General features: G+C 43.3%; 1 protein-coding gene across 2 annotated transcripts in view; it reads right to left on the bottom strand.

Moving 5' to 3' along the window:
• FBH1 (F-box DNA helicase 1) overlaps nt 1-19,131 on the bottom strand; it is a 664,229-nt gene extending 645,098 nt beyond the window's left edge. Inside the window, exons 1-4 of one of the 2 annotated variants that reach the window (XM_078677281.1) lie at nt 19,030-19,117; nt 3,160-3,318; nt 1,849-2,427; nt 1,592-1,767 (exon numbers count right to left, since the gene is read on the bottom strand). In XM_078677281.1, coding sequence (XP_078533407.1) covers nt 1,592-1,767; nt 1,849-2,427; nt 3,160-3,318; nt 19,030-19,060 — 945 coding nt within the window. In that variant the 5' untranslated portion in view covers nt 19,061-19,117. Of the gene's footprint in view, nt 1-1,591; nt 2,428-3,159; nt 3,319-19,029 lie in introns of both variants that reach the window. The other variant, XM_078677274.1, reaches the window with a different exon arrangement.
• Between the last annotated feature and the right edge of the window lie 6,098 nt (nt 19,132-25,229).

Below are 25,229 nucleotides of genomic sequence, written 5' to 3' on the forward strand. Positions count from 1 at the left end.
AACAGGTTAGGTCGTTTTTTCAGAGGACATCGCCAAGATGCCCTTTGATTGCATGTTTCATTAAATCCCACACTGGCAGCAGTGTGGGTTTAATGTGCTGAGAAGTTTGATATAAAACTTCCCAGTTTTCAGTAAAGCCATCATGGTGCTGTGGAGTTCGTAATGACAAACTCCCAGCACCCTATACTCTTAATGTCATTACTGCACTTACAATGTCTAGGAATTGGCTTTGACATTGTAGGGGGACAGGGCTCACCCCTCGTATAGTGCACCCAGCCAGAGAGGGGGGCTTACCTATGCCAGGACAGTGGCTTGTAGGCGGGGCACACAGGGATGTGTGCCATGTTGACTCTTCACTTTGTTCTACACCACAACTCGCAGCCTGCAAGTGCAGTGTGTGGGTAAAGGTACAGGGCTTCTAAGGGTGACACAATAAGTGTGTCAGCCCTTAGAGGCCTTCCCTGGCCACAGTGCCCTTGGTACCTATGGTACCAGTTAGAAGGGACTTACATGTGGCCAAAGAGTGCCAATTGGGTTTTGCCTCAGGACAGTTTAGGGAAAGAACATAGGCTCTGGGTACCTGGTTGGCAGGAACCCAGGGCACACTCAGTCAAAGTACATCAACAGTTTTGCAAAAAGTGGGGGCATCCATGCAAAAAAGAGACACTTTCCTACATGTGGGCTGATCGCAAATCTCCACCAGACATGTACCAATGGCACATCTCCCTTAACCCAGCAGGGCTTACTTGAAAAAGAGCCTTAGTCATTGGATGGAAAACTCAATACTCACATCAGTCCAATCTCAAAGACTACAATTCACCCAAAATTCTTACTTCACAGTACTTTCAGTAGGCAGCAGAACAGACTATTCATCCCTAACCTCGCATACTGATCAGTGGTATAACGGTGTGATCAGGCAGGAAATGCAGAGGCACCCCATTATTATGTGAATGAGCCCACGTCCCAGAAAGCCATGACAGGTTGGTGGCAGAACTTGACTGAGCAGAAACTGCCCCAGGGCGCCAGCACTTTCAGGTAACTGGATATGGTGATGCCCAGGCACATGCAAAGTAAAAGAACTCTTGTTGGAGGGCTCGAAGGACAAATTCCATGATAATTTAACATGGTCAGGTCAGGCCCACAATAGTGCAGCACAATGACTAATAATCCTGATGTGCTAATTCTTAGATAGGAAAGCAAAGGTGAAAATCTATTTACCAAAGAACCTCCTAAGTCCCAAGTTCAACTAAGTTCTTTGCCACCCATGATATCTCACCACCCAAATATTCTTTTCTTAAGTCCAGGATTTGACGCCCCAGTTTTAACTCTGTATTTCTTATGTAGTTCTTAATATTCTGTACCAGTTCACTCTCCCACCCCTTTTTCTGCCCCATTATTGATTTCCTCTCTGAGCTCTAATTTCAAGACCCACATCACCCAAACATTTCTGGTCTTTTAACTGATCAACAGAACGGTCACAGGTACAATCTTAGTGCTGGAAAGGAATGCGACAAAACTGTGGGAACTGTACTCAAAATCAAAGTGAGCTCTAATTATACATTTTAGTTACTTTATTTCTTCATATACTTACCGATGGCTCATTAACTAAGTTCCTCCATCTTTGACAAACCAAAGAAATGTTCTTATAGAGATCGGTAACTGGTAAAAAGCCAAAGATAGTCATCAGGACTTCATCAGGCAGCTGGGCCCAATGTCCTTGAGATTCCTTTTCAGAAAATGATGCCCCCAAAAGGCCAAAACAGGCATCTGGAACAGATTCAAGAGTCATGTCATCATCTGAATGCTCTTTAATTTCCTCATTTTCAAAAGAAGGGTGTGAGAACATACCAATCATCTGATGTCTCACATCTCTGCCACGCTTACATAGTCCACTTATATGGCTGGTATTTCCTCTTGAGCAAAATGGTCGCTTTCCACGCTTAGAGGTGTCCATGTAAGTCCCATCACCAGGACTAGCAGGTATGTCATTCTCTGCCCTGTAAAGTCTCAGATCATCTGAAACGGAGGGTTCAAAATCACTAGTGGAGTCATTCAATCCTTCAGTACTAGGGCTTTCTTTCTCATGATCGGCATGTAATTCCTCTTTTATTTTACCACATACAGGGGGCAGACCAGGGCTACTGGATACCATGTTTCTTTTAGAACCGGTACCCCATTTGCAGAGGCTAATGCTCTGGTTGCCGACTACATTTGAAACAAATGGCCGGTTTTGAGATAGGTCAGTCTCGGATTGGCCAACAAATCCAGAGCACTCTTTCAATGCCATGCAAAACTGTTCATCTTCAGCAATGGAAGCATCCATAGCTTCTGCCTTTAGTGCCTTGAGTTCCTCTTCATTAACAGGACAATGTGAACGGTGGCCTTTGACACTGAAGTTATCTCTGATGCTCTTCTGGCAGGTGTTATCTATACAATTTATGGGAGGAAATAGACATACAGATTAAACTCTTGCATAAATTAAGTAAAATAGTGCGCAACATTTGAAATACTTTCCATTTACAAAGCTGTATTCACACAGAAAATGAAGATCCAACAAGGCTAAGTATCCACTTCTTATGGGAAAAGTATAGGATTTGGAAAACAATGTATCTGCAGTTAAAACATTCAGTCCGCCTCCAAAATAAGAAACACTCTTCAGTGCCTCAAAATTGGTTGTTTCCCGCAATCATTTTCTATACTGGAACTTTATATTTTAAGTATGTTTGATCTTTTTATTCTCCAAGTGAAAAGTGGAGAGTTAATCATCTATATTATTTTCCGCTAGTGCAAGCCTGACTTCCATAGTAGCCAAAATGTATTCATAAATCTTCTAGTAAGTATAAAAGTCAACCATCACAGTTCTAAACAAAAGTACTAGTGGCAGTACACACATAACTTAAAGCGGCTTCCCATAATAATAACTCAATTAGGCAGTTGTACAGTACTGGACCCTTCCCCTCATTACTGATAAAAACCACAATACCCTGGATATTAAAGCTACCAGAGGACAACTCTTCCAACATCAAGCACTAGTTCACTGGCCAGTAGAAATAAAAAGATTGATGCTATGTAAAAGCATAACACTTTCATTTTTCAGCTCCAAATTCAGCCTGCATCAATTACCATAATTGTGTTAATTACATGATAACAACTCTGTACCTCTTCGCTGTATCCTAAGAAAGGGGTAAAGACCCCTGTTTACGTCACGACTGGTTCGTCTTTGACGGAATGGCTGGGTTAAAGAGTAGGAGCCTTCTCTGCTTTCAGCTAATGCTCTGCAGTCACTAAGCACAAGGTGTTTCCGTATTGGCCTTCTCACTGTTCAAGGAGAAAACAAAGAGTCAGTTTACTGTTCATTTACTTAGAAGTAATTTTAAAGCACAAACAACATAGTCACAGAGATGTTGAAGCGGAATGTAAGCCGAGAGATAACTACAGGTAAATAAATATTTTCATTTTCTGCCAGTGCTGTGTGGCTTTTCTCCCATCTTGACAAAAGCTGCCGTCTTTCAGAGGTTAGTAGGATGGACATTGGGACAAGTACAAATATTTTAAAGACTGAAACCGAAGTAATCATGTTTATTAGTTTCAATTTAGGTACCAAAACTGGTCATGATAAGTAGCAGACCGACATGCTGCTAAAACATATATTACCATAATGGAATGTTAATATACAATTTTATTTTCTCTTAAAAGCTAGTTTTTTTTAAGTATCAAAAGATAAGAACACATTTAATTGAATGAATTACATCAACAATTGTGACAGTGAGAACAAAATAGTAACCATGGATCATTAGCAGGAGGAAAAACAATAGGATTGTGCAACCCACAAATAAACGTAACCACTGAAGCCACTTCCAAATCTCACATATCATCACATACCTAATATTGTAAATGAAGAACGCCCAAGTGAGCTGGGGCAATGTTCGGTTTGAGAAATTAATCTGGAGTTTCCAAAAATGTCCTAGCGAGGGCAAAAACAAAAGAAGTCACTATCTACGTCTTTATTCTTATTTTGAAGGGCTGATATGCCAAAAGATGTCTAAGAGATAACTCATAGCCACCAGAGGTTAGCTACGCTCGAACAATGCCATTGACAGCCTCAATTGTTATAAATCGCTTTACTGATTTTAGGAGTTTTAGTTGATAGGCGCTAGCTTCTTCCATGGCATTTGTGTGGAATCTACAATTACTCTGTTATCCATGAGGAAAGTAGAGATTATATATTAGAACGGAAATATGGACACAATGGCAAGATAGTGTTATCAAGTGCTGTAAGAGGGCACTGAAAATGATTCAAACAATCAAAAAAAAGCATTGGCATTGCCAATAGGTCTAGCCTTTGGGAACTTTTAAGTGTTTAGCCATGCAACAGGTGATGTTGCACCAAGGATATTGTGCTGCAGAACTAAATACTTATACGGTCCCAAAGGCGAGACCTATTGGCATGCCTGTTTTTGAAAAAAGTGTGTGGCTATGCAAAGATGTATACTTTTGAATGATATACTATTAAAAGCTTCACAGAAAAGTTTTAGCAATAATAACCCAGTAATTATTTATCTACCTAGTAACAATAAAAATCAGCAAATGTGGCTTGCCACGTTCAAGTAATAACTAAGCATCTTAGGAAGTATGTTTTAGTCCTGGTGTGAAGCTTTACATCCATTAATTTCCAGTAGTTTACATAATGTTTACGTGCTAATAAAACACACATACTCAAGTTATGTTGGGGATAGCAATGTTTATAGATATGCTAACTTTACTGAGCCAACACTCCGATTATCCAGGAGTTCCAGCTCCCATGCAACAAAGCTCGCTCTGCCCTCAGACAAAAGAAGAAAAAAAAAAGCTCCAACTTAGAACTCTTGCCACATGGACCTTTCTGGCCCACGCCCCAGACAGTACTTCTGAAAAATTAATAAACAGATTTAAACAATAATGCAACAAACAAGTATTCTGCAACGCTTTATGATAGAGTAAAATCACCATACCTTAAAACAATACTTTTTTTTACTTTTGCAAAGAATAATTATAAAGCGACCGGGCAAACCGGATAAGGGGGAAACCAGAAAAGCACTAGTGTGGGGTGGGAAGGGGAAAACGGAGGAAACTAGTGTGGGGGTGGGAAGGGGAAAACGGAGGAACACAGACTACAAAGAAAAGGGGAGACACCTTGGTGACTGGAGACAGAGAGGCCTGCGAGGGGGGGGGGAGGCAGCTGGACACGTTGAGTGAGGAGACCAGAAACGAAAGAATAAATAGAGGCGCTTTACCATGCTGTTTGAAACAAAATCATAACCGTTGGCAGCTGCATGAACAGATTAAAAAAAGTGGTAGGTAAATATACATTTATTTATTTATTTATTTATTTATTTATTTAAACTACTGATTTCCAGACATAGTCTGCGGACACCGCCTTGGCTGAAAAGACAACGTTGCTTCCCAGCGGAATGCGTTTGAAATGCATTAACACCTTGATTCTGAAAGACAACCACTGAAGCCGCCAACAAGTCTGGAGTGGTGTGAAACGTCCCAATAGTTAGTAGATGTGTTTGAATGGGAGTCTGCAGTGACACAATAAAGTGAAATGTTGCCCCCTTGTAAAGATCGTTATCACTGAGAGAAAATTTAAATCTTGCTTTGATCAACTTGTACATATGGGTGATGTTTAAACAAGTTTCTTACGGAGATAAGAAAAGCAGGGCGGACTCTGACTTTTATCCTTTCCATTGTTAAACAAGCAGAGTCGCACAAGCTTCCAAGACGACACTGCACATTGTCAGTAGCGGTGTTGCTGACTGTTAGTCACGCATGATCGTCACTCTATAGGTATGATGTGCGCGCGCGCCCCGAGTTATGTGTAAGCATATTGCTTGGGCTATGAAGTTGTGCGCCACAGCACAGTTAATGCAGACAGTTTCACTGACAAAATTGTCGCAGTCACTGCACATACAGACCTGTATTTAATCTGTATCGTTTTGAGATTTTGTGTGAGCACATGTACGTCACCTGTTTATGTTACGTGGCACATGATGTAAAACAGGAAAATAAACCTTTATGCACATTGTATGCCTTTGTCCCCTGCTCTTAGAAGCTCGCACGTGTTTTTTTAACAACCTGAAGGTGCAGACGTGGAGCACCTTCAGGTTGTAGCATACAGCCTTGAACATTAATTAGACTGGGTTTTCAAGGAAAACATCGCATTCTACAGTTAGAAAACAAACTGCACATCATATCATGCATGCACTGTACGCACCTTTTTTTTTTTGCAGTTTTATATAGCGCGAACTAGACCCGAACCGAATCGGGTATCAGAGCGCTTTACAGTTACCTAAAATGAGGATACACATTCATTTTTAGGCACGGGGAGATTAAGTGATTTGCCCAGAATCACAGGAGGTTTTGGCGTCGTTACCGAGACTCGAACCCAGCCAGTTCTCCAGGTCCGAGGTCGAGCGCCTTAGACGTTAAGCCAACTCCTCTCCCATACCTTATGGCACTTTTTCCCATGGAAATTTTGATAACATCTGGTAGCATCAAACGCCACCAGTACAACCTCGTTGTTATTTTATGCACTGAGAAAGATGTTTTAATTGAATGACCATTAGTGACTGTGGTAGTTCTGCTTGTGTCCTTCTAGTTGCTGCAGAATGTATTTTAACCATGAATGTTATAATGGTCTATTTTTTGTAATGGATTTTATGGAACGTTTTACAAAGATTTGTATTAATCATGCCATAAACTTGATTAAACATACATGCGTTCTAAACGTACCGACCCCCGCAAAAACAAAAGTGCACGGTTGCTCATTGAAATTCACAGTCACACATGCATATATATGCCTGGTAGTTCCTGAAAGGTTGGGGAATGCAGGTGTGTAACCGCTTCTATGTTTGAGTGTGCAGTACTTTTTAGTGCACCAGAAGGCCCGAACGTCATTTAAGGTGTAGCAGCTGTTGCCCTTTGCGTGCTAATGGTACTTTAAAACCCTTTTGTTGTATGGGTCCTTCTCCAGGCCCTTCTATCAATCCTTCGGCAGCAAGTCGAAGGCTGTAAATCAAGGAGCTAAAAAAAGGTAAATGCCGTAATGTATTTGGAGTCAAATTGTGTGATGCCACTTCTGCTATCTTGGGTATTGGGAAACAAACAAACACCCCCACCCCTCATCCGATGAAAATACACGTGCCCCAACATGCATGTGCAGCGGCTAAAAAGCAGATTCACCTGTCTGTCACCTTTCGCTCTTGCATATATATGGCTGCTTGAATTAATGAGGCCCTCGCAAGCCAAGGAGGTGAGCAAGAGATATGAAAACTGAAAAATAAAAATTACACCCAGGCTGGAAAGGCCTCGGTGACACAGGTGGCCCTAATTTCCCCTGGTGTTTATTTCCCACAATCCGCTGGGGCAGAGGTGGCACGGTATTGGTTGGGTAAAAGGTACCCAATCAGCTCTGAGATGTCTGTCAATGCATCTCCTCGCAAATTCTTTTCATAGTTTGGAAATCACAACAGCTTGTGCTGTGGAGTACGAGCCAGGAATGACGAGTGGTGTTGGGGTTTTGGGTGCTGCCAGTGGAGCATAGTCGAGCTGTTTGTAATGTAGAAGCAACTCAGAGTGCAAGAAAGGGAATCAGAAATGTAGCAGACATAGGGAGCTTCGGTATTTCAGGCCTTTTATAGAGACGGGAGCTCGTACTGTAGGCTTCTGTCACTCAAGCACTTTGCTAATATTCCATAACAAGACCGGGAGCGAGCAGCCGCGGCAGAAGTGTCATGTGACACGGCATGGCCTGATGGAGTGGGAGGGGAGGAGTGCAGTCCTAGGGAGCTCGGGAGCGAGCAGCAGCCAGCTGACAGCCTGTGCGCCCCTGCTCGCTCCCGAGAACCATAGGCTATGGGAGGGAACATTTAAAGAGAAAGCAGGACATACCTGAGCCTTTGGCCATTTGCTTCCTTTCTTTTGTGGAAGCCTTTAAGCAAATGGCCAATCAAATGCGTGGCCAGAAAAAAGAACAACACAAGGAAAAGATGTGCCAGATAGAAGTCCTTACAATAAGCCTCGGAGCGCATGCACGCTCGTTCAGGCAAGATCTAAACAAGCACCGGCATAGCCAATATGTCCAAGCCTTGGCATGCGTTTTATGTACAAAATATGTACATTTATCATCAATTTATTTAGCTAACAGATGCAATATGGCAAGCATAAAAAATATTTTTTGAAATAAAGAAAAAAAAAAAAAAAAAGAAAAGTAGTAGCCAAGCAATTCAAGCATACTATCCCTTGCTCTGAAATGCAGTCCTTTCCAGGCGGCTGTGCACATGTGAACAGGTGAAATGCCATCAATCACAGTTATAGACAGCCACTGAATTGAGAGGGCTGACCCACTGCCCTATGATGCAGGCTATAGGATGAGAAAGCTAAGTGTTAAAGACACAAAACACTTGAACAAACCAACAGATAAAAAAGGTTGATCAAACGCCCTGTATGTATGTATTTTTATTATGAATGTGTTTAGAAAACACGAAGCTGGCAAAACCGATAAAACTTTGTCTACGTCAGACGTACACAGTAGTGCTCTCACAGCACAGCTTCATCTAAGGAAGGCCCAGACAAAGGTGTAAAACCTATTGAGTTCAAGACACATCAGGAAAAATAGATGCAATGCTGGGTCTGCAGCTGAAAGTTTCAACAATTTAGAAGAGGCATTGGCAGTACGCTATAAATCTTCATAACTCCATCTTAGGGTTAGTTTGACTACTATAAAATAAGTGTGTGAGTATACAGGTCGGAGATCCGTCAATCAGGCTGAAGTTTGTAACAGGAATTGGTCGAACAGCTAGTGAACAGGAGTGGTCGTCCTCAAATCTGGGGAACTGGGTTTGAGTCTCAGCAATGAAGCTGAACATCCTGTGATTCTGGGCAAATCACTTAATCTCCCAGTGCCTAACAAAAATTAATGTGTATCCTCATGTAACGTAACCGGTGCTATGTAAAGCGATCTGATACCCGATTCAGGTCAAGTTCGTGCTATATAATACTCAACAACAAAAAAAAGGGGGGGGGGGGGAATTCAGCAGTAATCTCAGACTGCAAGACATTTTTATCTGCCCACACCATGCTCACTGCACCACTAGATGATTCAAGCTAGCCTGGCTGATGAGGGGTGATGCCCTGAAAGCGTTCCAAGGATGCTTGCTGCTTGTTTCCAGTCCAGGGATTACCTAGCTTGGCACTTTGGGCTGGACTGCTCCCATGAAGAACAGGGTCAAGACTGATTTGCATATGGCTGAGTTTAAACTGGAGTGACGTGGTGAGCAAAAGAACGATGGATTAAACCCAGATCCTTGTGAGAGGGGGTGAAAGTTTGCATTGTTTCAGCATTCTGTCCATCATTTGGTCCATTTGTTCATTTTGTTTTTGACAACAGGCTGTTTAGCAGAAAATATGCACTTCAGATAGCACATAACTACCACATTAAGATTAATGTCAGCTCTATATCACACTTTCCAGCCCAGGCAGTCTCTAGTCATCGATTTGCACAAAAGCTGTCTGAGGAATTAGAAAAGATGCATTATAAGTATTTGTTGAAAGAAAGCTGAAAGAGCATTACGCACGTTGCAACCTAACAGTTCAAAATGTGATCTATATTTTAGATTTACTTTTTTATTGCAAGCGCATACCTGCCAACTTCAGGGATGGGCATGCTTTATTTTTATTTATTTTTTTTTGTAGCATATGCTTACAATAAAATAACATTTTTAAAAAATATTTAACCACTGCACACGGCTTTGCCAGTGCTTGCTCAGTGCTAACTGCTTTGGTATATAAGAAATGTGAGGAAGTAGGAGATTAAGCAATTTGGTTACAATTTTTTCTACAGAGGACCTCGGTTATATGAATTTAGCTGCCATGCTTTCAATACTAACGGTTGAACTCTTTAAATGCTCACTCTGTAATGGTCGGTAAAAGAAAAGTCTTGAAATATGGTGTTTGTTTGGAAGTGTGTTGCCTTTGTTTTGATCCTGCGTGGGAGTGCTTCTGTGCTACGCATGAGGATTACTGAAAGGGTTATCTTCTGGTGGAACCCAGCGCTTAGCAAAGTGATGGAAACGGGGGCGCAGTTTATGGTTTTCAGCTGGAAACTTTCTACAGCGCTGGGAGTCCCTTTTTTTGGTCTTTAAGTTTTTATGTTCATATTCCACTTAATCGATTACTGCACTGGATTGTCCATTTTGAGATAGTTTGTTTTAAGTTTACGGTCCTGGCAAGGCATAGGTTAAAAGGGAGAAATGTGGAGGGATCTGCTGTGTTGGACTTTGTTAATATTATCCCAAATCTGACTGTCATTGTGAGATGCCAAAAAGAGGCCATAGTATGTAGCTTGTCGGGACCTGCCATGGTGGACTAAGTTAGAGTCCTTGTCGTCCAGTGGCATAAGGCAGATCTCTTTAGTAATTCCACACGTCATCGACTGGTAATCAGTGGTTTATTTCTGTGGACTATGACCCTTAGCAGTTTTGTATTCTGTGAGTTTAAGAGTGTCAAGCAGTAAATGGGTTTATTATTAGCCAGTCTGTATGAACAATTCACTGTCTCGACCTCTAAGTGTTAGGATATTCGTTTTAGTGTGGATTATATATTGTGATTGCATTATATAAGCACTTACTAGCCTTGGTGAGGCATTGTTGTGCTTTACGCTACTGCAGGTCACAGGGCTAGTGTTTTTTGTATTTATTGTTGGTTATTGGGATTAGTGTTGTAGTCTACAGGAACCATTCCATGCCATTATTCAAGTGTCCACGTGGTAGTTTACATTAGTAGGAAATTATGTCTGATCTTTATTTGGAGATGAGTGTTTGGGAATGTCATGCATTGGTTGGGGGGATTGATAGACAAGCTACGGGAGATTAGGTACTGCTGGGTTGCAGGGGTTATAACTTTTAAAGGAGAGGTTGAGAGCTTTGAAATAAGGTGTGGGCAATTTACAGAGATACAATAATAGGAATGAAAGCAAACATGAACGTCAAAGAGTGGGCTGTACTCAGAGCAGAGGCATGTAGAGGATGGAAGGGAACAGTCATTTGAAAAAAAAAAAGGAAAGTCGACAATCAGAAGTTTTAAGTCAAGGTTGGTTTTTCATGCAGGGTTTTTAGGAATATTGTAGAGGCTTTCTGAAATATCATGCGGAAACTGTAGAAGGTAACATTATTTGCTTCTTTTACAACAGCACTGTACGCCATGAGGACCCCAGCGTTCACACACACCATCAACACCCACCAGGTAAATTCAGTAAATAAATATGGGTTCATCTTCGCATAAACCGACTAAAGGAGACAACAAAACAGGAAGGTTGTATTTTAAACGTCTGTACTGGAGATGCTCCTTTCCCTCTGATGATAAGGGTGGGATAAAGGGAAAGATAGCATGTTTTAGGGAATGTGTGTGAAAGTATTACTTCTCAGGGAAGGTTGCACTGGGATGTCTCCAGTCTGAAGCACCCACAATATACCACAATGAAGTATGAGATCCTGCATCTGGCTGTCATTCAGCCTTCCTGTAACACTAATCAAGACACACAAAAGCCCCTTCTAAAAACTTCTTCAACTGAGCAATAGAAACTACAGCCCCGCCCTTAACACTTCCCATCTACCAAACCAGCAGTGCTGGGGAAGAACAATTATTGTGTTTTGGGGGAAGTGATGTAAAGAGTAGTGGTCAAAGCCATGTCGTTTCTTGGTGCTAATAAGAAGGACTCTGCATGCTAAAGTGCTGTTCTGCGGGAGTGCAGAGGTACACATTTTAGTGCTGCCTTTGAAATGGTCGGCTGCCCACACTATTGTAAACAATTTGATTTCACAGCTTCGCTCCTCTCTGTCAGGAGCAAATTTAAACTACCAAGCTGAGACGCCACCCCCCTCCTTTTCCCTTTTAGAGAGAAGAGCGCAAAGTTGCACGCTGCTGTTTAGTGGAATGATAATGTATCAAAGCAGCCATCGCCTCACCCTTCCATTACTTCATCCAGCTATTGTTCAAAAGGTCACATACACCTCTTGAACTCTACCTTCGTGGTACAGCGTTCTGCCATTCGCCAGAGCCTCGGTGCAGGGCTATAAGTGGGGGCGTGGCAGGTGCGATTAAGGGCGTGGCTTAAAACACAAACTAAAAATGTGTCTTTAGTATAGTGTGCCGCCCCACTGGCATTTTGCTGTTTCTGTCATTGCATCCAGATATGTACCACAAGAAACATTATACCTACAACAAGCCGGGACTATTAGCTTTGTCAATGGTTGTTAGTTGCATAAAATAAATAAGCAACAACTGTGGCTTTGTTGTACATAATATTGAAATGCTTTCATTCTGAAACGATGAAACTGTAAAAAAAAAAACTAAAACGAGTCTCTTTGAGGTTACATCAAAGGCTGTGAGCAGTGGTGATATCGAAAGGTGCCCGTCTCACAACCCGCTTTTAAGAACTGGCCGTGCTGAGCAACGGCAGGACCCGGCACTCTTAAAGCCCTGCCTAGGAGCGCTCATATGAAACTGAACACCTCAAATAAACTGACCACATAAAACTGAATGGTAGGGTGACCAGGCGTCCCGGTTTTTCACCAGCTGTACCGGTAGATTTTTCGTAAATTTAGGTCATGTCCCGGTTTTTAGAGAGGGTCTAGTGAAAACGGTGGGAGGTGCCTTATAATGTTTTCCGAAGCAGGGATGGGTATCAACTCCTATAATAAAGCATTTTAATTAAGAGGCATGATACTGGCTTTTAAAATTGCATTTCCTTTATACTGTTATTGCCTTTTCTGTAATTGTAGTTAGCGCGGTCATAAAGCTCGGATGAAGTAAAAGTGTAGCCCTTCTATTTTTTTGTGAAATGTCCCGGTTTTTGGCTTTAAAATTCTGATCAACCTACTGAATGGGCATACCCATACTACACACATAAAAGGGAGTGTATTGAGTGCGGGTAACTCGTGAGAGCTGCTGGTGTCAGCCAAAGCAGCACGGCTCAATTCGAGTAATATAAACGGTTGAAAGGCGGAGCTGCACAGTTGGAACACTACGCTGACATGCCTGGCAGGCTGCACGCCCCTCGGGGGTCCCCCCCCCCCATCAGGCTAAATGTATTTGTAAAGCAGCGAAGCAGCGAAGTAGACAGTTTGAGTGCCCTTTAAGGGCTCCCTCACCATGCGACTGCGGGTGGGGGGCAAGTTTTGCATCACTGTGAGTCAATGCTCCTACCTCACGTGCCCATCAGCCACAGATTCTCTACAGATTTGAGTAGCTTCAACCCCCCCACCCTCACCCCAGACCCCGTCCCCCCTGTATGCCATGTTCACTTGTCACTGCAATGCAATACTAGCACCTTGTGGGACACATCGTTTTAAAAGAAACGACGGTAACTGGAATACCCGGTCCCTGTGAAATGAGAACGGAGCCGAAACCCATACGACCATTAAAGTGCACTGCACTGTGTGATCCTAGGCAACTCATGTATGATATTGTCCCAGAGACGCGGTGATTTTAAGCGCAGTTCAGTAGCATCAAGTCAATCAATTTTGCCAGAAACTTGCTCCCTAAAGACACAGCGGCAGCCAGTGGTTACACGCCGCCTAATGAAATGGTGCTATATATCTAAGAACTTTCTTTCCGCCACTGAGGAGTCTCCTCGTGTCTCAACCTTTCTCCAGTCTGAACCACCCACAAGAGTTCCACCTCGTCTTAAATCGTGCATTTACCAAATAAATACCAGTCTTGCACTGCAGGTTCTGGGCCGGCCCACACATAAATAGGGCTCTTTATCCAACAGACAAACAATGTTTTTTAAGGGCCGGGCGTTAAGTAAGGGTGAACACAATGGTTGTTCTTTCTTTCGTCACATATACGTTGATAAGGTATAAATAAGGCCCTCCTGACAGCAGCAGGACTCAAACTCCACGTAGTTGACTTTTTCGATTGTTATTAGAGAAGGCTGGAAAATGGGTACTAAAAATAAAAAATAAAGCGTTATTGTAGTGTATATGACTGAAAGAATCTGGGGAGGGGTGGTAGAAAAATGTATGCCTAGGGCCTAGCAATCAGCCTACCCGTCTGGCCCTCCCCACGCGCCCCCCCCCCCCCCCCCCACACTGGTGGGGTGTCCTTTTGTTTTCCTGCCGACCGAACTGAAAGGTGTTAGTCTCCTTGCAATTAGGGACCATGGGAGGGCCCACTCCCAGGGATGGTGTCTGGAGGCCTAGGGGAGGGTGACACTCCCTCTTGTCCCACTTGCAAGGGGGCCATTCAGCGACACTGCGGGGCGCCAGAACAACATCCTGGTGCCAGCTTGTGTCTGTGCCCCCGTACTTAAGGCAGGCGCCACTATCTTGTATGTCTTCATTTGCGTTGCAGACGGCGTTTAACAAGCATTTGCAATGCAATAGGTCTCGCATTTGCGAGAGTTTTAGCTATTGGCATTGTAAATGACAGTGCCTTTTATTCATGATAGTTTTTAAAACATAAATAAATGGCATTGTCATTTGCAATGCCAATAGCTTAAACTCTCGCACATGCGACCTATTGCAGTGCAAATGCTTTTTCTTTCTTCCTATGGGCCATACAAACAGTGGGACATTTACAGTGCGGCCCGGCAATGATCACAGGCATTTTACGTAACAGTCCTTCGTTTAATAGAATTCACTGCTTGCGATTTTAACTTTATTTTCTAGCGCACTTTGTTTAAATAATTTTAAGGAGCTTCATACGTAGATTGTTTTATATTTGTTTGCACCTAAATGCATTAACTGGCACTATTTTGCCCCGAAAATTATTAAATTATGTGTATTTTATGGTATTAGAAGGAAGGGTTTTAATGAACTGTAATAAACATGAATGATATGCGAGTGAAGCAAAGGTTGAACGAGGCGGACCTAAGGCCCACCATGTGTGTATTGGAATCTTACAATATATATAGCTGCACTGCCCAACCCAATACCTAAATAAAAAGCCACAAACCTCACTTGCAGGAAGGGGATAGTGAGAGGCAGTTGGAAATAATAACAAGAGAGGGGTATCAGACATGGGCGTTCTTGGCCAGTGCACCCACTGACGCCTTGAACTAGGACCGGAGTGGGCAGGTGACAGGTGAATGCCTCAGAATAACCACTGCCCACCCGGGGAATCCTGCTCTATGACCCTGAACTTTCAAACTACGTCCTAACTATGACGGAGGAGACGTGCCCTGTGCGGCCGGCAGCCCTGAGAACTTGTGTCGTCCATCCTTGGAGGTCACGACTGCAGTATTGTTCTGTACCAATCCAGGCACTGGGGCCATAGGAGGGATGACTGGGACTGTCCATCCAGGCAGGGGGCGTTCGCCCTCCTTCAAGTTCCTGTTTTATCCAATCCAAGGGACGATCGAGGGAAGGGAAGGGTGGGCCTATAAACTGTATTGCTTGTCCCTTTGCAGCTCAGCTCCATTCCCTTCCACTCTTCTAGGCTACATATGGCTCATCGGGCCTTCTGACCATGTTCATCACTCCCTCGACACGATCTACATCTTATACTCGCCATTAAATCAACCCTTGCCACCATCTCTCCTGTCAACGCCTGATCTGTGTGCACATCTCGCCCTTTCATGTTCTTCTCCATCTTTCAAGCTTTGAATACCCGCGGGTAAGCACCACATAAAAAACAAATTTAACACTGAGCGCCACATTCACATCTTTGGACAGGGGTTTAGGAACAGTGGGGGGACAGGAATAATATATTCCTCCCCACCCCCAGATTTTAGAGTTGGGCGGACCCAGTGGACTATATCACCCACCCCAGATTTGTATGTGTAAGTCTTTTTTTAAACAGCCCTTGTTGCACACTACCCAAGTCTCCTGTAAGCGCTGTAACCTGAGCAGCAAACTTTGGGAGCTCTATGAACTCTTTACTCTGTGAATTATTTAATTGCGGTCATTGAGCCTCTCCTAAAATTGGTCTGTTTGTCAAACCAGGCGAGCCAGCAGAGTAATGCAAGTCAGGGAGATACTATTTTATGATAATAACATTTCTGGCTCGGCTGACTTGTGAAAATAAGTGATTTTAGGAGAAGCTCAACATCTCAAAGACCGCAATTAAATAATTAGCAAAAAAGAGAGTTCTTTGAGCCTCCACGGAGTGCGCTCCTGCAGCGCGATTTCAGACAGGCATAGGGCCCTGTGTGTCGCTTTTTGATCTTCACTGTCTGTGGAACATTGCAAACAAAACACTACACCTTTAAATCTAATGACCACGCACATGTATGTATGTATGTAAACACTACCCGAATAACATTAGTTGAATAACTGAGCACAAAACACTGACCGTTGGCATTAAATGGAAGACAGAAGGATCTCACTACAGTTTCACGACCGTACAATATGCAATCCTGGGTTCTCCACTTGACCGAACTGTGTGATCCACCATCAATTTACGTCACTAAGAATCATTTTCCTTAAGTATCCGGTTTGAGAGCACATTTAAGCAGTTTTGGTTACGGGCATGCACTCTACAAAAACCTCACGTGCAGATGAGATGGTTCCTATAAAATAATCTTGCTTCACATTTAATAATATAAACTATATACGTAAAAAATATGAACAATTGACACATTTTAGGTAACCTGTGCGAACGTCATCATAGCATGGGTTATTCTTGAATGGTTCATATAAATAATAATACTATATATATATATTTTTTCTTCCTTCAATAAATGTCACTCAATTCAGTGCTATAATCGCATGTACTTTAACCTTATGACAATGAGAAATGTTGAAAATTGATGTTTCTTTCCATTTAAAAATGTTACCCCAATTTTTCATGATATTTGTTACCTGATTTACCGCTATTAAAAGCTTGTCTAGTGCTATGGCTCTTGGAGCCAATGCAGACTCCTGGTTGGCTCTGCCAAGGCGGAGGAGCACCCTAGAAATGTAGTGTCTCCTCCGGCCTCGCCTTAGACGCAGTCTAAAGGAGGGACCGGACGCACACTAGAGCAGGGTGCAAAGACACCCATTCCAGACGCCCACGGCGTTCCTTGGCCATGCTGATGGCAGGACCATACCATACACATGTCTGACAAAGCAGAACACAGAGCTGCTTTGGGTTTAAGAGGCCATAAAGGGCCCAATAACATAAATGCAGGACACCTGTTATTGAAGGCTGAGGGCGTGCTGCTGGGGCCCTAACCCTGACGCGTCTGTGTCCGCTCACCGGTGATGCTCGGGGTAACGAGGTCAAGTATAAATATTACTCCTGAATTACAGCATAGTGGTGCCAAACCAGACAACCTGCTGCACATGGTGGTTTTCACAGGACCTCAAAAGGTTCCTAAAATACAATTCAAGCAATGGAGCTGCACATGCAACATTAAAGTATAAATAATGTACAGTTTCACACTGAAAGCTGCAAAAAAACAATTGTCTTCTTTGGGTTTTTTCTTTATCAATTCATCAGATGTATTGCCAGCTTACATCTTCCACAAATAGTATTTTCACAGCCCAGCCATCACGGATTTTGCACAAGTAAAATTACTTAATCAAGGTGTGATTCCTGTGTGTACAGAGTCATCGTTAAAATACTTCTGAAGCATCGCGGCTGCCACACTTCTCCGCACAATAAGTGTGCACATGGCTGGGACAGACAAACCAGCTGGCTTCCAACACCTACTAGCTGGTTTCCATTACTGCCGGTTGTACAAGGAAATGTTCCACTTGTCCTCAGTCTGTGCCCACTCCACTGCACTATATTTCAAAGTAATATATGCAGTGCCATTCTATACCACTATACTCTACACCACTTGATTACTAGACACATAATTCCACTGCACCCATGCAACATATTTACACTACACACATTCACGGCATGCTACACAACTAACAATTCCAATCCAACCTACATAATTCCTCTCCAACTACATACATCTACTCCATAAAACGAGGATCAGACATTGCCGTTTACAAAGTCAATAGCTCCAACTAAAAAAAATGCAAGACCTATTGCATTTCTAATGCGTGTTTTCTTTAAGAGAGGGGACGCCAATTTCCCTTATCATTGGAATCCAGGGGCTAAGATGTTGAGCTCCACCAGTGTTTCTGGTCGAGCATGCTAACAGCGCATGACCTCACGTAGGCTTGTAATGTAGTCTTAGGGTATTTCCGACCCTTCCTCGGACTGGCAGCGTCCTCTTTATTTGTGAAAATGGCACAAGCCTGGATATCTTTGAATCTCGTCCTGCTCACAATAAACCCTTCCCTACCTCGAGATGATGGGGACGAATAGAGCTTCTGCGTTTTCAGGTTGTTAAAGAACACCAGAAACATAGAAATGCTTGAACAGCAAGTGGTCAGAAACCAGATCAAAGAGGGCTTACATATCACGTACAAGAAGTAAAAGTTGAAACATTAAGTGGTAAGCACGAATTAGGTGTTAAATCGTGGTAAACTATACATCAGTGTGTCAGCGATCAGACTGCTCAGTTGAATTTGTTAAGACACCTGGAAACGTTACATGCATTTGAACTTGCCCGTTTCTCCATTTTTTTTTATATTCTTACATGTTTCTGGAATCTATGTAAACTTTACCGTTTTGAGAATATAGTTGAACGGGTGGATCAAAGTGGTCTATCAGTACTGTATTTGGCCAAATGGTTCTCAAATTTTAGATAAGGATGAGAACACATAACATGGAGGTATAAAGTAGAAATATGCTTTGTTCCTGCTTCAGAAAATACGAATGGGTAATTCCTGTTAGCGATCACATCACCTTTTAACACAGAGAATCAGAATCTGCAGCAGCAAAATCCTGCTCCCGAACAACCCCTCTGATGCCTGGTTACATTCAAGATGCTCGTTTCCTGCGGCTTCCAAGCAGCTGACACAAACTACGTTTCCTTATGCTTTAACTCCGTATACTCGGCGCTTAACTAACTGTTGCACAATACGTCTTTCGATAATACATCTTTCGAGGTATTGGCATACGTTTGTCACTATCTCGACTGTTCTTTTTTTCGTTTTTTACCACGTTCCTGTGCACAGTCTGGTCTCTCCATCAGCTGGTACTGTCTGTCCACTCCACTCTACTTCCCAAACAACTTTCTCTTTGCCTGTGTACACCGTCTCTAAACCATGGCCATAAAAAGAGGACTTACTAGGTGATCTACCCAGGGCCTCCACTCATTCTGTGTGTAAACGGGGCAGCCATCTTGGTATGTGGCCTTTCCATATTACTGCGGTGCACCAACAATCAAGATGACGGTATTAATTCAATGAAGTCGATTCAAATGAACTTTTCGTCAATCTGAATAAGTGGAAGAAAATTAATTTACAAAACATCAGGGTTGCTATCCTATTTTAATTCAGTTTTAACAAAAAGATGAACATTTAATTGGGGGTTGGGCGGGGGGGGGGGGGGAATACCTGCTTGTGATTTAGGTTTGCCATGTAGCATGCAGACAGGGTGTAAAACTTTTAAAGCTAATTTCTGTCATCTCTGTGTGCTGGTTCAAAGGTTCATATTTTGTTCATCACCTTTTCTAGAGGGTGACTGTCTCAAATGGCACAAGCAGGAACCAGTTACTCACCCTATAAACATGTTATTGGCATGCAGTGTTGCAGAGTCACATGATGTGCATACTCCTGCCCTCTTGTGTTGGAACTGGATGTGTGCAAGTTGTTTTTCTTCTAAGAATTCTTTGGAGTCATGGGGCAGTGTAACTCCTCTTCTTGCTGGTAATGGGCATGGTCATCAGCTCCATTGTTAGATTGTTTTTAAGCACAGCAGGCGAGGAAGGAATGTGAAGTGAAGTATGGAGAGATGTCCATGCAAAAGAAGAAAACAAGCAAAGGAGACTGCAAATGCCACAGACGTCCGTGGAGGAGGGTGGGCGCATGTAAATCAACAGCACTATATGCAAAGAGTTCCTGTGTCTTTCTAAATGGTTTAGTTCTATCAATGTAGTAAATGAGGGCTCGTTTTACGTTCAAAGTATGGAAAGCCTGTTCTGCAACAGAATCAAGTTGTGGGGAAAACTCAGGAAGTTCAATACATTGGATAAGGTGGAAAGGAGAGACCACCTTTGGAAGAAATTTGGGATTGGTACGAAGGACAACCATATCCCTATGGACTTGGAAGAAGGATTCTTCCAGGGTTAACCCCTTCGATGCTCGTGACGGAACCCAGCCGTCATGAGCCACGGGTGGCCTGTGCGCATGACGGCTGGGTTCCGTCACGACCACGTCCGCAATTGGAATGTCCAGCACCGGGCTGGAATTCCTGCAGCAGGCAAGGTGTTAAAGCCTGTAGCTTGTTGACACGCCTGAGAGAGGCGATAGCAACAAGGAATGCCACCTTCCAAGAATGGAATTGAAGGGGCAGGAGTAGGGGAGCTCAAACGGAGCACAATGTTGAGATTCTAATGCCAGGGCCGGAGGAACACGAGGAGGAGTGACCCTTTTGAGACCATCCATGAAAGCTTTAATGACTGGAATCCTAAAGAGAGCGATGTGTTGCCTATTCTAAAGGTAGGCAGCCACTGCAGCCAAGTGTAGACCTATGGAAATGAAGGCTAGACCAGAAACCTGCAGATGTAGTAGGTAACAATGTCCTGCACTGTGGCTTCAAAAGGATCAATGTGCTTTGAGTGACAGTAGCACACAAATCCTTTTCCACTTTGCTGCATAGCAGGCCTGGGTGGTAGGTCTTCGCCCTTCGTTAAGAATCCTCATGCATTCTGGAGGAAGATTGAGTTATCCAATTTCTATGATCTCAGGAACCAGACTGGAAGGTTGAGCGACCCAGGATCTGAGTGCCAGATTTCTCCATGGTTCTGAGTGATAAGGTCTGGCCTGTTGGTGAGCTTCTCGTGTGGAACCAGAGAGAGTTCAAGCAGAAAGGTCAATCATGGTTTGTAAGCCCATGTGGGAGCCACCAGGATGATAGTGAGGGATGTCTGCCAAAACCTCTGTACTACAAATGGAATGAGAGGGAGAGGCGGAAAAGCATAAGCGAATATCCCTGATTGGTCCATGGACTGTGGGAACCTGGAGGTGAAGTTTGGGCATTTGGTGTTTTCTCCGATTGCAAACAGGTCTATTTCTGGAAAGCCCAAATTGCGGAACAAGTGGAGGAGAAATGCTGGTGGAGTTCCCATTCGTGGACTTGCTGCCGCATCCTGCTGAAGAATTCGGCAAAGTCGTTCATCCCTGGAAGGTAATCAGCCAGCAAATGCATTTTGTGACAGAGCGCCAATCCCCATATGCTCTGGGATAACTGCAAGAACTGTGGAGAGTGTGTGCCCCTCTCTTTCTGAAGGTATTACATAGCTTTCATATTGCTAGTGAGTAGAGGGTAGGGTTTTCAAGAGGAAGTCCTCTTCTAAGAGCTCTGTATGAAGGTCTACCTTGTGGAATAGGGCCGTTCTACCAACAAACTCCTGATAGGATCTAGCATAATCCAGAGAATAGGAACAGGTAGGGTACAGGTCAGAGTCTGTGTCCCTTAGTGGGTCTGTATGATAAGAGTCCCATGCGTCACTCATGGAGGGATGTCATATGCACCGTTCATCTTCCCCATGCCGGCCAATGTCAGAGTAAGGAGGACTCTGGGGTGTGTTATCAGGGGGACCACTGGAGAGATAGGAGGGGAAGGTGAAGGCTGAGGAACAGGGTCAGGAGATGATTGAGGGTGAAATAAAGGGCTGGTCTCCGTATTCGCCTTCTTGCATTGTTTTGATGGAACCTGTACATCTAATGCTTCCTCGAAGGACAGCTGGCTCTTGGAAAACAAGAATCCGGCCAGCATGGGGATGAATGAGCAGGTGTTTCTACCTAGCATCGATCTACTCTTGCAGCATGACTAGGATCAGTTTGACAGTGCCAGCATCGATGTCCAAAAAGCTGGTCGATGCCAAAGGTCTTGGCTCGAAGAGCACTTTTGGTGTTTGCGACAAGAGTCTGGTCAGTGGCAAGGCAGATGTAGTCGGTAACATAGGTCGGCTTGGTGTTGAGTAGCCAGTGCCAAAGCGGTTGGCTTAGAGGGTTTCTTTGGGATCAGAGCTGTGCGGAGCGTCTGAAGTACTTTGTCGGTGTCGACCATGGCCTGTAACCAGTGGCGATCCGTAGGTCTGACTCTGGAGTGCCAGAGTGACCGTGTGCCCTTTGCTGGCACGCTACTCGGCTTGAGAGTGCTATCTAGGGGGAATGCGTGCCATACTCACAGATTTCTAGGCTGGTGGAAGATTTTCAATTCGCAGCTTGCAGCCCGAGCTTTCCTCGGGGTGGAAAGCTTCTTCATCTGCAGCCAAGGGTTGTGGATGATGTTCCTCCTCAAAGAGGTCTGCGGTGTCATTGCTGCTCGACAGTAGCAAAGAGTGTTCTTGGAATGGAACGAGCAGCAGGTGGACTCGCTGTGCTCAGGTGGGAGGCACAAATTACAGACCTGATGGAGGCCACTTCGAGAAAATTTGGCATGGTAGCAAGGACAGAATCTAAATGGTGTACGTTCCATCACCGTCAAAGCATGGTGGAGAGACTAGGCCGTGATGGAGGGAGGCCCTGAAAGGCAAAGCTCAGGCGGGGTACGGTTGACCCGAATCGCACTTGAGCAAAGTAATAATTGTCGACATGAGACAAAGAGTGAGGGGGTCACGATCGAAGAACAATAAGATGGAGGGAAGGAATCCGTGTAGACAGAAGAGAACACCACAATTGTGTCAACCTGGAGCATGGAAACACACATTCGAACCCGACGGCAAAAATAAAATAACCTAACAATGGAGCCAATGACCATGCACATTATCAGCAAGAGTAGGAGCCACACTGCCTTTTGACTCAAAAGACTTCTTCGAAGAAAAACAACTTGCACACATACAGGCCCAACACTAGAAGACAGGAGTATGCACAATATGTGTATCTAAGCTACACATGCCTTGAACAGTATGTTTCTCATGTGCGGCCATCTGGTAGAAAAAGTAGCTCTCACTCACACTGTCGATTATAAATCTTGACTACAAGTCCCAGAAGTCAATGGAAAAAAAGCCTGACCAAGGAGGTTATTTCCCTTTCGGACCTCCTTGGTACAGATATGAAGGCTAATTTCGTCACCCTTCAGAATAAATTTAATATACCCGTCACAGATTATTTAAAGTATTATCAAGTAAGAACTATTATAAATCCCAAGCTGTCAGGTATAAGTTGGGATAGAATACCCCTTATTGAAGATATTATGAGGCCTTCCACCAGAATTGGCACAATTTATACCTTCCTACACCAAAAATCACCCGATGACATAGAACACACAGAAATATCATGGACAAATAGGCTTGAAAATCCAGACATAGATAATGACAAGGTTTTGGTAATGATGTCACAACTATTACTCTCTACCAATCTAAAAGCACAACTTTATAAAACAATATTCAATCTTTATTATACCCCAGCAAAACTGTACTCATGGGGTAAAAGCAGCAATGACCACTGCCCCAGGTGTAACTATGGACCCACCACACTTCTACATATGTTCTACGAGTGCAATAAGCTGACATTATATAGAAAAATGATATGGGAATTTTGGCAGGAGGTTTTTGGTCGAGCCTTGCCCGAGTCACCCACTATTTGCTTGCTTGGATATGATGGCACATTAAATCTGAGCCCCAGGGAAGAAGCTATTCTTTTCATTGGAGCTGCTGTATATCGAATTATATTGGCCGCACGGTGGAAGGATAGTGACTCCCCGAGCTTCCAAATCTGGCTTGCACGCTTTCTGGGTGTTTACAATCATGACATAGCAATCTATGCCACCAGGGGTTTGAAATCTAAGAGACGAGGCGAAAAAATCTGGTCCCCTATCACAGCTTGGGCAGCTGCGGCTAATTCTTAATAATAATTTAAAATAAATGTCTAAAATACTATTTAGTAAAAAAGGAACATACAATAGTATAGGAAGCTTTAGACAATTTTGTATTTTCTGGCTTTTGCATTTAATATCATGTTCTTTTTTATTTTTATTTTTTATTTTATTTTTTCTCTTCTTTTCTTTGATTGATGTCCCTCTCTCTTATGAGGTGTCTATGATCCGGTTTCGGATGTATTTGAAAAGCTTATTGTTTGTTGTATTGGAGTTGTTAATAAAATAAAATTTAAAAGGAAAAAAAGCCTGACTTGGAGCAGCAAATGATGCATGGACCTGGGAAACTTGGCAGCAAAGGACTGTCTCAAAAATGGAGCCTGTGCGCCCTGGTCCCCTTTCATTCAATCCCATTTCTAAGAAACAACGGTTAGGTGTGTACATATGTGTAATGTATGTGTCATTGGCCAGGAGGTGCAGTATGCATGCATGCCATTGTGAGAGATTTTGAAAAAACAATTGGGGGAATGGATTTTCCCAACTGACATACATTGAATCAGAGCCATTTTCAGACAGGAGATGGGTAAAAGAAAGCCATTTTGGGCTTTAAAAAAATCGTGAATCTCCCACCTGAACAACTAAGGTGACCAGATGGTTCCATTTCACCAGGATACACATTTCCATTTCTGGATTTTGCTTTTACATATAATTGTTGTCAGCTGTGTTGGTCCATTTGGCTCAATTCAAATGAACCAAGACTACAACTCCCAGAATGCACTGATACATAGAAGCAAAGTTCAGGAATAGAAAATCAGTGTCCTGTGACATAAACACAACATAACAAAGCTGAGCTGTCGTGGAATATCTCTGGAGGACGGTATCAAACTATTGGCGTTCAACGTATCTGAATGCAGTGAAGACATTGGATGAGATCATAGGTCAACTCTCCCATGTCCCCGCCGTCACACACAGCTGCTATGTGACTGACCTACTGCCACATGTGTGATAGATGGCTTGCATTTTTATGATGGGCTCGGGCCATTTTGTGACAATTCTATTGCCAAATGTTCTGACATAGCCCAATCTGCAAGTTCATCCCCTTCAGCTTGATTACCTAATGCAGCTTCAATGTGACTGTCTTCATGAAAACCATGTTCCTTGTCAGTCTCTCACTGTTACATTCAGCCATGATCAGGGTGCCACCGATAGCAACCACTCCCCATTGCCCCACACTTGAATCAATGAGAGTCTGATCTTCCCACTTGAGTGGAGATCCCTACAGTATTTGATTCCCTGATACTGATCATACCAAGGTTAACTACCTTGATACAACATTCCCTTCGGTTTTTGGATCATTATCTCCCTTCAGTGACTTT

Source organism: Lissotriton helveticus, chromosome 1_1 (genome assembly GCF_964261635.1).
Source record: "Lissotriton helveticus chromosome 1_1, aLisHel1.1, whole genome shotgun sequence".
NCBI lineage: Eukaryota > Metazoa > Chordata > Amphibia > Caudata > Salamandridae > Lissotriton > Lissotriton helveticus.